The sequence below is a fragment of the Ictidomys tridecemlineatus genome, chromosome 15, assembly GCF_052094955.1.
Source record: "Ictidomys tridecemlineatus isolate mIctTri1 chromosome 15, mIctTri1.hap1, whole genome shotgun sequence".
NCBI classification, from domain to species: Eukaryota; Metazoa; Chordata; class Mammalia; order Rodentia; family Sciuridae; genus Ictidomys; species Ictidomys tridecemlineatus.
The window spans coordinates 710,756-727,628 of record NC_135491.1 but is presented as its reverse complement, the minus strand read 5'-3'; the positions used below and the strand labels follow the sequence as shown (position 1 = coordinate 727,628).

General features: G+C 49.7%; 1 protein-coding gene across 3 annotated transcripts; it reads right to left on the bottom strand.

Moving 5' to 3' along the window:
- Positions 1-2,620: 2,620 nt before the first annotated feature.
- Znf274 (zinc finger protein 274) lies at positions 2,621-16,832 on the bottom strand. 3 transcript variants are annotated; one of them, XM_078032942.1, is made up of 7 exons: positions 16,691-16,832; positions 15,602-15,728; positions 14,854-14,949; positions 6,751-7,233; positions 5,305-5,405; positions 4,448-4,574; positions 2,621-4,067 (listed from the first exon to the last, which is right to left on the bottom strand). In XM_078032942.1, exons 2-7 carry the CDS (start codon positions 15,633-15,635, stop codon positions 3,121-3,123), a joined length of 1,788 nt encoding a protein of 595 aa, XP_077889068.1. In that variant the 5' UTR covers positions 15,636-15,728; positions 16,691-16,832; the 3' UTR covers positions 2,621-3,120. The 3 variants fall into 3 exon arrangements, with proteins under 3 accessions (XP_077889068.1, XP_077889067.1, XP_077889066.1); XM_078032941.1 differs by having other exon boundaries at positions 15,602-15,809; positions 16,430-16,711; XM_078032940.1 differs by having other exon boundaries at positions 16,430-16,711.
- Positions 16,833-16,873: the final 41 nt, after the last annotated feature.

The window sequence follows — 16,873 nt, the reverse complement described above, 5'->3', positions numbered from 1 at the left end:
ATGCACACTGTTGGCGCTTGCGGGGGTCAGGACTGGAGGCATCCACTCAGAGCGGCTCCCCACGCCCTTTCCTTGGCTTCCTTCTCCCCCCTGGACATCTACCTCTCTTCTTTTTGTGAGACTCCCCCTTTCTTTCTTTCTGGCTTCTGCATGAGACCCATTCTGCCTCTGACTTTACATCATCTGCCACGTTGTTCTACACATTCACTAGCCAACGACATGATCTCAGTCTTTCAGAGTGATACTTATTACATACACATTTTCTTTGCTATTCATCTGTTGAAAGGCACCTACTCAGGCTGGTTCAACGACTTATTGAGAAACGTGTGGCTGTCCACACTGGAAGGCAGGTATTGCTGCAGTCCGCTCACTTGGCTCTTTTGGAAGAGCAGGGTCATCTGGCAGTTCTAGTCCAAGTCTTTGCAGCCCGGCCAACGGCATAGGAGGGCTTCCTCCCTGCGCTCTCCACAAGCATTTCCTATCATGTATTCCTGGCTGCCATTCTGACTGAGGTGGAATCTCAGTGTAGTTCTGATTTGCATCTTCCAGAATGCTAATATTGAACATTTTCCTTTTTTTCATTTGCATTTCTTCTTTTGAGAAATTCATTTTAGTTCATTTGCTCTTTTATCAATTGGGTTGTTTTTGAGTTCTTTATGTATTCTGGGTAATAATCCTCTATCAGAAAAGTAACTTGTAGGGACTTCCTCCCATTCTGTAGGCTCTCTTTTCATGCTTGTTTCCTTTGCTGTGCAGAAGCTTTTTAACTTGAGGCCATTCCACATATTCTTTTACTTCTTGTGCTTTTGGGTCTTACTAAAGAAATTGATGCTTGCGCCTATGTTGGCAGGTTGACTGTTTCCTTCTTTCAGTTGTACAGTTTCTGGTCTAATTCTGAGGTCTTTGATCTATTTGGCAGGTTGACTCTGTTTCCTTCTTTCAGTTGTACAGTTTCTGGTCTAATTCTGAGGTCTTTGATCTATTTTTGCTTGTCTTTGTTTTTGGTACCATGGATTGAACCCAGGGTGCTTAATAATCCTGAGGCACATCCCCAGCCCTTTTTGTTTCATTTTGAAACAGGATCTCACTAAGTTGCTGAGGTTGACTTTGAAATTTCGATCCTCCTGTTCAAACTCCCTTGACTTTTGTCAGAGGATACATGGGTCTGATTCTTCCACAAACGGCTATCCAGTTTTCCCAGAAACACTTGTTAAAGGAAGTGTCTTCTTCCTACCTTTCGTTTTTGGTACCTTAGTCAAAGATTAGAGGATTTGTGTGTCTTCCATCCCACTGGTCTTCTGTTTTCATGTTTTGGGCACATCTATTTACTGTCAACGAGGTCATTTACTAAATCTCATTTGGAAACACCCTGACACACCCAGAAATAATGTCTTATTGGCAACCTGGGATTCCTCAGCCCAGTAAAGTTGGCACATAAGAGTAACTATTGCAATCTCCCACCATTTAGCTTCCTTGTCTTCTTTTGCTACTGGGGATTTAACCCAATGGCACTTTACCACTGAATTCTATTCCCAGCCTTTTTAGTTTCATTTGAGACAGGGTCTATGTTGCTGAGGCTGGCCTCAAACTTGCCATCCTCCTGCCTCAGCTTCCTGAGCTGCTGGGATTACAAGGGTGCACTACCATGCCCAGGCTTGTCCTCAATAACCAGTAAGATTTCAGATGTCTCACACCAATTCCTCTTTTCTGTATTTCCTAACATTCCTTACAGAGCATGACCACATAAATTCTTACCAATAGAAAATGAATAGATGTATGAAAACCAGTCCTTTCCTTAAAAAAATAAATTCTCTTCGTCTATGTTTCTCTTCTCCCCCTGAGCAAGAAAGTAGATGAATCAACAATCCAACTTAAGCGAGGATAGGATGGGAGAAAGCGAGATCCCTGGATCAGCTCATGGGTCCAATGCTCTTGGCTGACCTTAACTTCTACACTCGCAACTGGTGCAACCACCATGGAAAGCAGTATGGAGACTCCTAGAAAAAGTTGGAATGGAACCTTCATTTGACCCCGCTATCCCACTCAGTCCAACCCCAAAGGACTTAAAATCAGCATACTACAGTGATGCAGCCACTTCAATGTTGACAGCAGCACAATTCACAGCGGCTAAACTGTGGAACCATCGAGATGCCCTTCAATAAATGGATAAAGAAATGGTGGTATATATACACAATGGAATATTATTCAGCAATAAAAAGAGAATAAAATTTTTTGGCATTTGCAGGTAAATAGATGGAGTTTTGAGAACATCAAATTAAGCAAAGTAAGCCAATCCCCAAAATTAAAGTCAGGGCGTTCCCTCTGGTAAGTGGATGCAGATCCATAACAGGGGTGCAGGGAATGGGGTGGGAAGAATGGAGAAACTTTGGGTGAAAGGAATGGGGGCAGGAAAGATGGTGGAATGAGTTGGACATCATGACCTTAGGTACAAGTATGACTGCACATATGGTGTGACTCTACACTGTGTACAACCAGAAAAATGAGAGTTTGTGTTCCATTTGTGTACAATGAATCAAAATGCATTGTACTGTCATGTATAACAATTTAGAACAGATAAAAAAATGAAGTTAAAAAAACAATTAAATACAAAGGAAACAAATTCTATAAGAAATATAGTTTATTTATCCACATTCTCTGTTAGTTCTTGTCCACACATAAATACTTTACTACAGATATATCAGTGCATAGATTATGGCTTTTTAAATTTCTAAGTACTTTAGATTTCATTATCACTTTTTTTTTTTTGCGGGGGGGGGGGGGGTAGTAGGGATTGAAATCAGGTCACTACTGCTAGGCTACCTCTCAGCCTCTTTTCAAATTCAAAACTTTTTAGGAGGATATTGCCAAGTTGCTTAGGGCCTTCCTAAGTCGCTCAGGGCAGCCCTGAACTTGCTATCTTCCTGCCTCAGCCTGCGCAGTCACTGGGACTGCAGGTGGACCAAGCACCAGCCAGTGTTCTTTTCAATGACCAGATAAAGAATAAATAACACATCGGGCCCTTTCCCCGAGTCTGCACACCGACTGACGCGGACTGTGCTGGGTGGGCTTCCCCGGGTCCCGGCGCAGGGAGTCCGGGCTCGGCGCTCCCCCAGGCGGAGGCTAGGAGGCAGGCTGACTCTTCCTGCACTTCTTGCTGCCGTGCGTTTTCTGGTGCCCGATGAGGTGCGAGCTCTGGGTGAAGGCCTTGCCGCACTTCTTGCACACGTAGGGGCGCTCGCCGGTGTGCGTCCTCTGGTGCCTGATGAGGTGCGAGCTCTGGCGGAAGGCCTTGCCGCAGTGCTGGCAGGGGTAGGGCTTGGCGCCCGTGTGCGTGCGCAGGTGCTGCGAGATGGCCGAGCGGTCGTTGAAGGTCCGGCCGCACTCGCGACACTCGAAGGGCCGCTCCCCGCTGTGCACCCTCTGGTGCTGCGTGAGCGAGGAGCTCTGCACGAAGCCCTTGCCGCAGTCCCGGCACACGTAGGGCCGCTCCCCGGTGTGGATCTTCTTGTGCACCGAGAAGTACCTGGGGTTGCGGAACACCTTCCCGCACTCGCTGCAGCGGCACACCTGGCTCCCCTTGTGGATCCGGATGAAGGTGATCTGCAGGGCCCGCCGGCCGCCGCCCTTGCCCCCGGCCTGGCCCCCGGCCATCCGACAGCCGCTGCCCGCTCCGGCTCGCCCCCTCCCACAGCCCCTCTGGTGCGGCCTCCCCGGGGAGGTCGCGGGCGCCGCACTGGTCACCCGAGGGCCCTGGGGGCGCGGGCGCCTTCTGGGAGGGCCTTTCCGGGGCACGCCGTGGCTCGGGTCAGGTCCGGCGTCCGCCCGAGCTCCCGGAGCTCGGGGGCCTTCAGGGAGCTGGTGCCGAGAGGGGCCCTTCTCCTGGGCAGGCTCCACTCGGTTCCCGGAGGCCAGGGCTTTGGGGACCCCACCCTGTGAGACAGCAGTTGAGGGGGAGGACTGGCTACCTTCTCCTGAGGACTCTCTCATTCTGGGGTCAGGAAGTGCTTTCTCTGCAGGAACAGCAGAATCTGGAGCTAACTCTTTGCCTTCCGGCGTCCTCTCCCACCCTGAAAAAAAAAACAACAGATTGTGGATGCTGCAGAGGGAAAGCGCCGGGATGGGATCCACAATGTAACTGAAGTCTTCCAAAGTCAGGGGACATCTCCCCCAGCGCTGCCATTAACCCTGGGAAGGCCTCTGAGAAGCTGTGCGGGACCAGAGGCGAACAAGCATCCGCTCTCTGGCTGCCTTGGGGCAGGTGGCAGGTCAGAAGAGCCTGCTCTGTGCTCTCCATCCAGTTTCCACCCCTTCAGGCCCACAGCTCCAGTGAAAGGTTCTGGACCAGGCAAGTGAGGCTCCTGGGATGTCCCTGTTGGCGCAGGGCTGAGAGAAGGCAAGGGTCCTGCCCTGGGGCCCCTGTGGTATTGTGAAGGTAGGTTCCGCTCACCTACTGAGACCAGGTTCCCAAAGGTCTCCAGCATCACATCATGGTACTCAGTCCTCTGTGTCGGGCCCAGCAGCCCCCATTCCTCCCGGCTGAAGCCCACAGCCACATCCTGGAAGGTCACAGGCTCCTGAAATACCATGCATGTGTCTGCTTAGGAGGACTGGGGTCCAGCAGGACAGCAGAAAGGCCAGCAGAGCTTATGGCACTTGGGATTCCTCTGCCTTGGTGGTTGGCTCAGAGACAGCAACTGCAGGCCCACCAGAGGTCCACAGGGACCTCCTCACAGATGAGCTCAGAGCCCCAGCTGTAAGGCAGAGCCATAAGCAAACCAGGGTCACTGTGCCATAGGCCTTCCCCATGGGGGGACTGGCTCCTGCCTCTGTGGACCGTCTCGTCTGGGTGTGCATCCACCCAGCCTGCCATGTCAGTGCTTTCTGGGGAGCTGACCAGGACTCTAGGGTAAGAAGCTTCCCTTGCTCCCTGGGCCTGGACCTGAGAGGTACTCTGCCCAGATGGAGCAGAGCCTATCTGAGAAAGAACGGGAAAAAGCAGAGCCTTGAGCTGGGCTGGTCCAGACCCTTCCCACCCCCTGGACAGCCCTGCCTGAAGCCTACCCGCGATGGCTCATCTCACCAGATGACGTGTTACCTGAGAGCCAATGAATCCATTCACATGCTTGAGAAAGCCACTCACAGTGCGAACAGGACTGACCCCCCTCTGCCTTCCTACACACCCAGACTGCGGGTGGTTTCAGAGACCAGCACACTCCCACAGGCTCAGGAGCAGGATGGTCCCAACCAATGGGACCACCTCACAGAGATACTGAGATGCGAAAAACGGGTGAGGTCTCCACTCACCTCATTCGGCACTGCCTCTGGACAGATGGCCACATCCTCCTGTTCCTTCTCCTGCTGAGCAATGACCTCTGGACAGCAGGCAGGCCCCTGGACAGGGAGTCCTGGGGGAGACAGAGCATGAGGGGGCTGGGGATGAGTGTGGATCCTCTCCCAGGGACAGCTCCCTGCAGTCCACAGGCTGCTGCCCGCTCACATACCAGTGGGTCTCCTCCCGCCTCTCCTCTCAGTCAGCAACTCCTCACAGCTTGTGACCAAGACCCCTACCTGGATAGGTCCAGATGTGTCATTCTGCATGACCACGAGAACCAGTGTCCCCACTGAGACACGGTCTCAGTCCCCATCTCCAAGGATTGTTTGGGGACCTAGTTTGTCTGGAGATAGTCAGCTTCTGCCCAGCTCATGTGGACCCCTGTCCCCTTTTTCTTCTCTGGTTGCCTAATGAAAGGCAGGTCTACCCAGCCACAGGCCATGCCCCACAGCCCTCCCAACCACAACTCTTTCATGTCTACCTTCCTCATGTGTCCCACTGCCACCAAGGAGGGTTCACAATGTGACCCAGGCTGGCCCCCCAGGCTGCCTCCCACAGAGAATAATGTGGGATGAACATGGAGCCCACAGCCAGCCAATCAGAACCCACAGAGTGCAGGTGACATGGGACATGGAAGAGAGGATGGGTCTAGAGGATCTACTGGAGCTCCTGGCTCCTGGCCCTTCCTTGTATCACCCGGGCAGTGTCACAACAGGTCCTCCTGACTCACAATTCTAAGGTCAGTCTTGGCGACTTAGTGACACACTGACTCAAAATGAAGAAAAGAGACAGAGGCAGAATCGCCTGGGTTCAATCCCTACAGCAAAACATTTGTTAAAATAGAAAAAAAATCCCGACAGGGCCTAAGGGCCCTAAGCCGCAGGCCAACTTGGCCCTCTCTTCCGTTCCACCATGAACCTTCCAAATCTCTCCCTGATGTCTGCATGCCGCACTGTGGTCACATCCATCTTGTCCCATTTCTCCACCTGCTCAGGTCCCAGTGTGTGCCACCTTCTGTGATTCCCATCAGCACCCTGACCATTCTCCACCTCCCACCATCTCCCACCTGTTACTTCCCCTACCTCTCCTGCTGGACCACTGGCTCAATCCTGCCCGCCTCAGTGACCCCTTTATCCACCGCTTCTGGACAGCTGAGAGCTCCCAGGAGGATGAACATAAAGCACCTTGTCTGTGAACTTCTGCAAGAAGCTTGTGGAAAGACTGCCAGAAGGCAGTGCCAAGCCCCACAATGGGATTCCAACAGCTTTGATTCGTAACTTGGGGGACACAGACACCTTGGTAGATGGTCTAGGAACAACCCTCTCCCCATCCTTCCCAAGAGGGCCGGAGCTCTACCTCCTGTCGCTCCAAGAAACCCTTGCAGAGGTGTCCCTCACCTTAGCCATCTGTACACTCACCTTCCTCTACCGACAGCAAGGTCACGTCCTCCACCAGGGCTACTGCGGCCTGGCAGTTCTCAGGATGCTGTGACTCCACCCATGTCCGGAACTTCTCAGGCAGAGCACCCAGAAACTGCTCCAGCACCAGCAACTCCAGGATCTGCTCCTTGGAGCGTGCCTCGGGCCGTAGCCACTCACGACAGAGCTCACGAAGTCGGGCCAGAGCCTTCTGAGGGTCAGCTGACTCCTCATACTGGAACTGCCGAAACCTCTGGCGAGCAGCTTCAGGGTCAGCTGGATGCCCACCTGTCTGTTGGGCTGGCTCCCTGAGGATGCCTGGGCTGAGTTCCCCCTTCTCAGCATAGAGGGCCTGGATCTGGGCATTTCGGGGACCAGCCATCTCCTGGTTCAGTGTGAGGACCTCAACCACCCTGATCTTCGTGAGGGGATTTTCAGCAGGAAGAGACTTCATCTGAGAGCCCAGTGGAACTTTAGGACATTCTGTAAGTCCAAAGTACAAGACAAATGGCTAACAAGAACTTGAAAACGCAAATGAAAATCACAGTGAGGTATGACTCCACACCCACTAGAATGGCTACTGCCAAGAGATGGACCACAGGCCTATACACCTAGTTCAGTGATAGAGCACCTGCCAAACATGCACACGGCCCTTGGTTTGATCCTAGGACTGGGGAACTCCTCCAAATACCAGTGAGGATACACAATGCCACACCACTTTCCATAGCAATCTATTAGCTCCTCAAAAAGCTAAATATATAATCATCATTAACTCAAAAACTACCCTTCAACTTACATTTAAACATAAGAAACCTGAAAATCTGTGTTTGCAAAAACTTATATGAGCAGTACTGTTCCTAACAGCTGAAACGTAGAAATCACTCCTGTCCACCAGGTGACAGAAGTACAGAGGCTCCCTGCCTGCTGACAGGATTACGTCCTGATAAATCCATGTGCATAAGAAGCATCCAAGTAAAAAATGCATACAGTACAACTAGCCTATAAAAATGTCATCTCACAGTTTCCAACAAGCTGGAAAAAAAACAATCGCCAGGCCAAATGACCATCAAACCCAGGACCACATGCACAAACTGTGATCTACACAGCGGGAGGTCTAGCAACAAAAAGGGCTGGAGGACTGTATGTGACGTGACACTCACCAACCTTGACAAGGCTGGACTGAGAAGGAAGCAGATGCAACACCATGTGCTGGTGAACCAGCTGTATGAAATGCACAACAGGCGTGCCTGCTCTCAGCTGTACCACTTAACATGTGTCCTGGATATTCACCTCACCCGACCGAACAAACTGGAAAAGACAGCAGTGGTTTCACTGCAAATACCCAGGTTATCAATTTCATGTAGGGCTCAGCCTCAGTATGGCATGTGGTACACAAACAGGAAGAGACACTTTATGTTCCTTACTCAGTGGGATCCCGTCAAGTTAAGTTTCCTTCTTTCCGTCAAGTAACTGAGAGGTAAAGGCTGATAATTTGCCTGCACAGATCACATTCAAAGGGTCCTCTCCCATATGAGTCCTCTGATGTGAACACGAGAACTCCTACTGAAGAGGCCCCCATCTGTGTTCACGTAACAATCCTCATCAGCACACCTTGCTACACCCGAAGCCTTCCTTACATGCTTCCATGTCCAGTAGGACTTGTGATGCTTCGGGGATTGTCCTCAGCAATCAGGTCCTCATGGTGTCACAGCTCTCAGGTGTAACTAGTTGGTGTTAAAAACTTTTTCAACTCAACGAAACTGTGGTTTTTGCCCAGTATGAATTCTCTCAACACAAGACATTAGGCAATAAGCCTTTCCTGCTGCCACTGCACTCCTGAGAATGCCGTTTCTTCCCTGTGAGTTCTCAGAGACACTCTTTGGAAGACTTCTACCATCCAGGGTTGTTATAAGCATCCTTTTTAGTCTTCTCTGTTAAGGATGGCAATCTGAGCTGAAATTGGGCTTTCTCACACCCAATGCATTTATTCCATCTTGGTTTAAACCTTTTTTTTAAATACAAAACTACTATATTCTACTGATTTTCTACATTCTCCATGTGTAGGAGAATGAAAATGTGGGAGAACAGAATGGCATTCCCTGCAGTACTTCTCTCCCAGAAGTGATATGGCCATGCCATTCTAAACTCCCACATCCCAATTCTCCGGTATTCACACTATAGCCTGTGGGATCCCCTTAGGCTACACAAAGGATGAACCCCCCCAAATTTACCTTTCTTTCTTACTGCTCCACAAGGTCTCATATAAATTATTACTGTTTTTAAGCTGGTGTTTGTTGTATGTTTGCAAGAGCTGATACTTTCACATTTGTAGGGTCTATTTCCTGCTTAATTTCTTAAAAAGTTGAAAATGTGTGTTCTGCAGGCTTTTCTATGATAGTCTCTTCTCTGCACTAGTTTCCTAATGATTAGGTCTTGTTTATCTCTCCCATGTTTCACTGAGAACTGTATGTATGGTAATCCTTTCCTGATGGGGTGCTCAGTGAGAGCTGATTCCCGCAAATGCCTTACCTTCATAGCATACTGTCCAATTCAAGGCTTTCCTGAGGGCGAATGCCATGTTTTAGCATTTACCCCATTTCTCTTCTACTTCAACCACCAGAACCCATGCTGCCACTCACTGGGCTATGATTGAAAGCTGAGAAGCATGCAGGATGAATTGCCAAAATGGGCTAGTTTTGTGTCCAATCCCAGTTCTGTGCATTAACAAGAGCTTATGGCCGTGAAACTGCTGGGAGAGAGCTACTGCAGGGGATGCCATTCTAAACTCCCACATGTTCATGAGCTGCCTCGACCCACCTCTGAGGTTCCAACAGGTGCATCCAACTGGTTTTGCAAACCTCTCTGGCTGTCTCTATGGCCCCTTCCGTTAATATTCCATTTACAGAACCAGGAAAGATGTGAGAAAGTTCAGACTTGAATCAAGGTGGAAGCTACTATTAATTCTCTGTATAATTTGCTTAAAATTATTTCAACGTGAAAAGAAAAAAAGCCTGTATTGCAACTCTGCAAAATCTGTATCTTCAGTCTTTCCCATGTAAACGGCTAATGCCAAAAATTTGAGTAACTTTTCTCCTTGATCATATTTTATAAACAAGATAGTGACACATATAAAGAGAATGCATGCAGTATACACAGTCCCCCGCAAGTCCCTCGCCTCTGAAAGCCTCAGCAGCCTTCCTTTGTCTCCCGCAGCCGCTAGCCAGCCCTATGCACCTACCCATCTATCACAGGCCAGCATTCTCGCCTCTCCCCTGATTCTGCTGTGGCCGCCTCCCGCCTTCTTCTCCAACTACCCAGAGAAAGCTGTGAAAAGTCAGCACTCCCTTGCTCAAGGATGAAAGTCAATTCCCACGCACAGCTAACACAGCTAACGAGGCCTGTGGACTCTGCCAAGTTTAACGTGCATGTCTTTATGTCCCAGTCACCATCACCGGCACACTAGGCAGCTGTGTGTTCCCTGAATATGTCCAGCCTGTTCCATCTCATGGTCATCTCAAATGGCATCCCTCTGCCTGCCTGAAAGTTCTTTTCACCATCTTTTTTTTTTTTTTTTTCCCCAAAAAGTGATACAGGGGTACTTTACCACTGACCTACATCTCCAATCCTTTTTAAGAAAATTTATCTTGAAACTGGGTTTCCCTAAACTGCCCAGGTTGGCCTTGAACTTGTGATCCTCCTGCCTTGCAAATCACTGGGATTACAGGTGTGCATCACCACATCCAGCTGAGCTGATGCTGCAGTCTGGCTGGGCACAAAATAACCGAGCCGCCACACAGCCTAGGTTCAAACAGCAACCTTTATTCCGAAACTCTCACTGGCACTCTACACACCCTTCCCAGGAACACACTACCTCCACCTGGCTCCACTCGCCAATTCTCTCAGAACCCCATGAGAGAACTCAATGGGAACTCCAAAGTAGCCGGCACCCCAGGCAGCAGGATCTGCCCTAATCCTAGCAGGATCCGCCCTAATCCAGGAGCAGGGTCACCTTTCAACCATTCCTTCTGGCAAAAATGCCAGGGTCATTCTGACTAAACTGTGGCTCTCAACAAGCTGATTTCCTCAGGCAAAGAATGTAGACATGAAAGGTGAAGCTGAGTGCAGTGGCCATGCCTGTAATTCCAGTCACAAGTACAAGGTCAGCCTAGACATCTTAGTGAGACCCTCATAACTTAGCAAAATAAAAAAGACTCAGGGTGGGGGGACTGGGGTTTTAACTTAGTGGTACAGCACTTGCTTGGCAAGTGTAAGACACTGGGTTCAACTCTCAGAGACACATATGAATAAAATAAAGATCCATCGACAACTAAATAAAGTAACAACAATAATAATACACATGCACATACATGTATAAATAAATAAAGTGCCCCTGACTTCAATCCTGAAGTCCAAAAAAAACCAAACAAATAATTTCACCCCTGCAGTATACCAATTAGCTCCCTACAGCAATTCCTCATGGTTCCTCCTCAGTGCCTCCCACAATGTACCATATCCGCATAGTCTTTTCATAATCTATGGCAACAAGGTTTGGTTTATGTCCCACCTGTTCAGTATACTATATGTGACAGAACAGGTCCTCAGAGTAAGAAACGGGGAGGGAAGGAAGCATCTCCTAAAGAACTCTGTGACACAGCAAAGGTCACTTTGGCACCTCTCATCTCAGGCCCACTTGAAAGCCAGCTGACCAGCCTCCGCTCACAGGTCTCCTTCCCTGGAGCACCACTCAAGCTCTCTACAGTGTCTCTGTGGCAGCCAGCCTTGGAGCTATTAGACCATCCAGAAGAGTAGTCAGGAGGTTTATCCATGCAGGACAAAAGAGATGAGCTGTCCCAGCCAGAGCACAGCCAGAGCCATACAGACAGGAACACAGGTTAATAGGCTGGACACCAACACAGGAGGTACAAAACTGCTGGGGGTTTTGGGCAGGTAAGGTATGATTTGGTGACCAGTGCTAATAGAAAGGATATTTGCAATGAAGGGAATGAAAGGAAGGACTGAATGGAGGAAAGAAAATAGAAAACCACTGAGCCATAAGTTCTAACAGGGAGAAACCAGAACTGGGTTCAGAAAAAGAAAGAGTGGCATCACAGATGCCAGCTTCGTCTTGTTGGGGCAAATAAGTCATCAATACAGAGAGGAACAGCTGGAGATTCCACAAACACTGGCACAAGCAGAGGGTTCCAACACACTTACACCACAGCAGAGAGGAGACATAGGGGAAGCCCCCAGAGTGCTCTAGAGCCGGCATCACAAAGGGAGAGGGGATGTGGCAGCAAACGGTGAAGAGAAAACTACCGCCCAACCCAACCTGAGCATATCAACACACCAACACAAGTGGGCAGCTCCAGCAGCAATTTACATCATGCATTTCTGTGTCATCCTGGAAGGCTCTGGAAGGGAAACTGGGGATATGCCAGAGGATCATTCACTAGAAATGGCTAAAAGACCATTCATCCATATAAAAACTGATTTAAAACAAAGCAGAATCCAGCCCTGTGCTCACCAGAACTCAGATGGGCACCTATTCTTCACTCTCAGCATGGTGATGTGTGGAAGAACCACCTATGATGAACCCAATCATGTGACTGTCCAAGGCAATAAAAAATTAACACCTGGCCTCCAACTTTATACCCGCTGGTCAAATTACCATGTATGTGGGCATCTAAAGAATCTGGCACAACTGTTACAAATCACCCAAGAACTCGGGAGCCTGACATGTCCACCTGGAACAATGATACAGGACTGAAAACCAATCAGATCAGCAACAATGCAAGCCCACAAAGGCAACACACTCTAATAGCATCTCCTCCTCCCCCGATGCACTGACATTATGTGTCAATTAAGAGAAGTACATGCTAAGGGTAGGGGAACACTGAAAAATACAGCAACACCAGGTTTCCACACAAAGACCTAAGCAGCACAAGAGACCTCTGTCAGGACTGTGCACTCTGATCACAAAAATTGGATTCACATCAAGATGGTGTTTCCAATAAGCAGAGGAGAGGAAGCAAATGATGCTGCAAAAATTTGTGCCCCACGCCACATGAGAAACTTCCAAATAAATTGGACAAAAAAGCAAACTTAAAAAGCTCAAACAGGGGGGGGCTGGGGTTGTGGCTCAGTAGTAGAGCACTGGCTAGCACATGCAAGGCCCTGGGTTCCATCCTCAGCACCACATAAAAATAAAGTTGTGTCCAACTTAAAAAAAAAAAACAAAAAAAACTCAAAGAGGGCAGAGGTAGAGTTTAGTGGTAGAGTGCTTACCTAGCATGTGCAAAGCCCTGGGTTCAATCCTCAGCACCACATAAAAATAAATAAAATAAAATAAAGGTATTCGTCCAACTACAACTAAAAAATTTTTTTTAAAAATCTTTAAACAAACAAACAAACAAAAATCTCAAATAGGGTCAGGTGCAGTAGCACAGGCCTGTAATCCCCAGGACACTGAGCCAGCAAATTCAAGGCTAAGCTCAGCAACTTGGACCCTAAGCAACTTAGCAAGACCCTGTATCAAAAAAGTTTCTGGGGGTTTAGCTCAGTCATAAAGTACCCCTGAATTCAATTCCCAACTTAAGAGAAAAAAAAATTCAAAAACATGAAAGTAGTTTACATGGAAAAAAATCCAAAACCAAAATAAAGACAGAGGCTGGGGTGCGGCTCAGTGGTAGCACGTCTGCTTGGTATGCATGAGTTCTTGGGTTCAATCCACAGCACTACCCAAAAAAAAAAAAAAAAAAAAACCCACATAAAACTTGTTTTTGAACTATATAGCTTCTGGAAAAAGACCCTACATAAAAAGAGTAGATAAATGTTGGACTGAAGTAGATATTTCAACATTAATATCCAGAATAGCACTCCCAAAAAACAAATAAGAGAAGACTAAATAATACAGAATTCACAAACAAAATGTGAACTACTGTAAACATATTTTTTTGTCCCTCAGACTTACAAAGCTTAAGGAGACCACTACAAACTGCAGGGAAGGAGAACTTAGCACTTGAGTGGCTACACATGTTAAAAGAATTTGCTATTACCAGATGTTTAGCTTACTCATGGGTTAATCCTATGGTTTCTCATTGAACCTAAAGAAAAATCAAAATGCACTAAAAGTGAATGTTGAGAGTCAGGATGGCTCACGGCATTTTATCAGAAGGAGTGGTTGAGAGGTGACTATCAGAAGGAGTGGTTGAGAGGTGACGCTAGCGAGCCATTAAGATGATAATTAAGGGGGCTGGGGATGTGGCTCAAGCGGTAGCGCGCTCGCCTGGCATGCGCCTGGCCCGGGTTCGATCCTCAGCACCACATACCAACAAAGATGTTGTGTCTGCCGAGAACTAAAAAATAAATATTAAAAATTCTCTCCTCTCTTACTCTATCTTTAAAAAAAAAAAAAAAAAAGATGATAATTAAGTTAAGCAGTGTATAATTGCTGTGACTGGATGATGCTGGATTGAAACAGGCTGTATATTCAGTTGTATATGGACCCCTGCTGTCCAGCAATAGGGTGGGCCCCTGCTGCCTAGTTCCCATTGAGAGTTGCCAGGAAATGCACGTGGAGTTCCTGTTTGAACCTACAAGTGCCTCGTGGTGGCTCGGTTATTTTGTGCCCAGCCAGACTGTGGCAAATGAATACTATGAAGGTTTTTGGAATAACCTGAATCCCCATCTGGAAAACTGAAATGGGGACTACACTGATCCTGTTAAAAGGAATGGTAGGATCTGTGTTGAGCATAACATCCCCCAAATGTGAATGTCTGTGCACACACATGTAAACACACTGAAACTCCTGGCTGGGGACAAACCAGAAGCACCAGTGACTGCTTACAGCTGACAGCGAGTGGAATAGATGGGAGACCTTATCCATTCAAAAGGCAAACCTGTACCTATGTACCACCCATTAGCAACAGGTTCACCTTGAACAATCAGAGCACTGTTGACTGGGGACAGAGGAAATGTGGAGCTTGATTCTCCAATCAGACCTCCCCCTGGGGTCTCACAGTCTCTACTCTTTTCTAAAACACCAGTTTCTAACTAACCAGTGGACGCATCCCCTGTGAGAACTCCCATGTGCCTGGTTCTCACCTGGAAAGGTGTCTTGAAGAATTCCTCTTTCCTCTGGCCAGAAGTCTTCTGCCACCTCTAACTGAGATACCACATCTGGCTTGGAAAGCTGATGTTCTGCTCGAGGAAAAAGAGAAGGCTTGGGGCAGGGTCGGTTTGGGAGAAAACACTGTCCCAGCCTTCTCCCCTTCTAACACATGACATGACTTTGGGTTTAGGGCAATGACAACCACATCCTTCCCTTTTGTCAGAGTTTTTCTGAACTCCCTTGCCCACAGAGGTGGCGGGAGTCAGGGTGAAGGCTGGCCAGCAAGACAAAGGGAGCTGGGGGACCTTCAGGGGAAGCTTGAACCCAGACACGCACCCTGGGGCCATAGTCACCTGATGACTAGGAGGAAAAGTTAAAAGAACCACAGAAATGGAAGGAATCAAGATCTTTAATGATGCATGTTCCAGAGCTGTTGTATATTAACGTGTCATTGTTAAATGGTCACAAAAACAACAAGCATTCACTACTGCAGCTGAAAACATGACTGGTATCCAGGGAGTGGAGGTATGGATAGTGTGAAGCTTTGGAATCAGACTGAGAAGTTGCCTTTTTCCTAAGGCTACCAAAAAAAAAAAAAAAAAAAAGGACCCCCTCAGAGGCTTCAGGGCCTAAACATAGCTCCTCTGATCCCGGCAGTCTGATCCAAGCCGACACACTTCTGAGGCATCACACGGGGTACCACAAAGCACAGATCTTTCCTGACATGGAGGCCGGCCTTACCCACAGAGACCAAGTTCCTGTAGTTCTCCAGCATCACTTCCCTGTACAGAGACTTCTGTGTGAGGTCCAGCAGTCCCCACTCCTCCGGGGTAAAAGTCAGTGTTAAGTCTTCAAAGGCCACCGGTTCCTAAAACCCAGAGGTTCCTGTTCAGCCGAGGCAGATCCTCCTCCGTGTTGACAGAAAGAGGGGAAGGCTGCCCAAGATGACCTGAAAGCATTGAGCGTGTCTCGTCTTGAGTTACTGTCTCTGAAACCTGGAGCAAATCCGAAGTGGCCCTGTCCAGGTCACAGTCAGGAGAACAAGTGAAATCCCTAAATCTATGGGAACGTATCCATTTCTTATTAACCAGGGAAGCTGAGGAAGACCGGCACTTGTGCCTCGGAGCAATTCCCAGGGCCGAACAGTCCCACCCGTGGCCCCTGCTGCTGTTCTGCCTCCACGGCAGGAGGGCCACGTCGCCCTCCTGCCCCGACCAACTCACCAGACGGCTCGGCGGTCGCCAAAGGGCTGCTGAAATCTAAGCCCAAGGCCAACCCCGACCTGGGCTTGCTGCCAGGGTAAGGGACACCTGGGGGCCTCAGGCCGGCCTCGGAGGCCCGCATCCCACCTCCCCTCGGGGACCGAGGCAGTCAGTCCCGGGGCCACCTCCCCTCCGGGGCCCTCCCGCTGCACCGCGGGGAGCCGACCGCGCCCTCCGACGTAGGGCGGACCCTTCGCAGACAGCTGGGGGCGCTGCTCACCGGGAGCGTGTCCCAGGTCCTGGCTCAGTCCCCAGAACCGGAAAAAAAACCCACCAAAACGAAACAGCCGAGTCGGCGCCTACTCACACTGCACCAGGCCGTCGGAAGCCGGGCGGCCATGGCCGCTCCTGGGTCGCTCGCGGGAGTGGGCGGTCCCGAACCGACGCGGGGGGCACACGGGCGGGGCCTCTGAGACGGCGCCGCGCCGGCCGCCCCTCAGCCCGCGAACGGGCGCTGCTAGCGGGGGCCCCAGCAGAGCCCGCTGGTAGCTCGCGAGTCCGCCCGGGAGCGGACGACACGGCGCTACTACGTGCAGCTCCGACGGGCGCAGCGTCCCGCCACACTCACCCCGTGCACGCCGCACAATGGCGCCCGTCGGCCCGCGGCGAAGTGCGTCAGCCCGGAGTCCGCACTACAACTCCCAGAAGCCCCCGCGGCGCGCCTCAAGCGGCCGCGCCCTCACCACGGCCATCTTGACCCGCCCGTCCGGGCGGCGGGCGAAGCCGGATAGGTAGGAAGGGGGCTTCGTCG

Excerpts from the sequence above, each read along its gene's own strand:
- Znf274 (XM_078032940.1), bottom strand. The coding sequence starts at position 16,462 with ATGGCCGCCCGGCTTCCGACGGCCTGGTGCAGT. Across the intron at positions 5,406-6,750 it reads CTTGCTGTCGGTAGAGGAAG|GACTCCCTGTCCAGGGGCCT; the intron begins GTGAGTGTACAG and ends TGTCTCCCCCAG. Across the intron at positions 4,575-5,304 it reads CAGAGGCAGTGCCGAATGAG|GAGCCTGTGACCTTCCAGGA; the intron begins GTGAGTGGAGAC and ends ATGGTATTTCAG.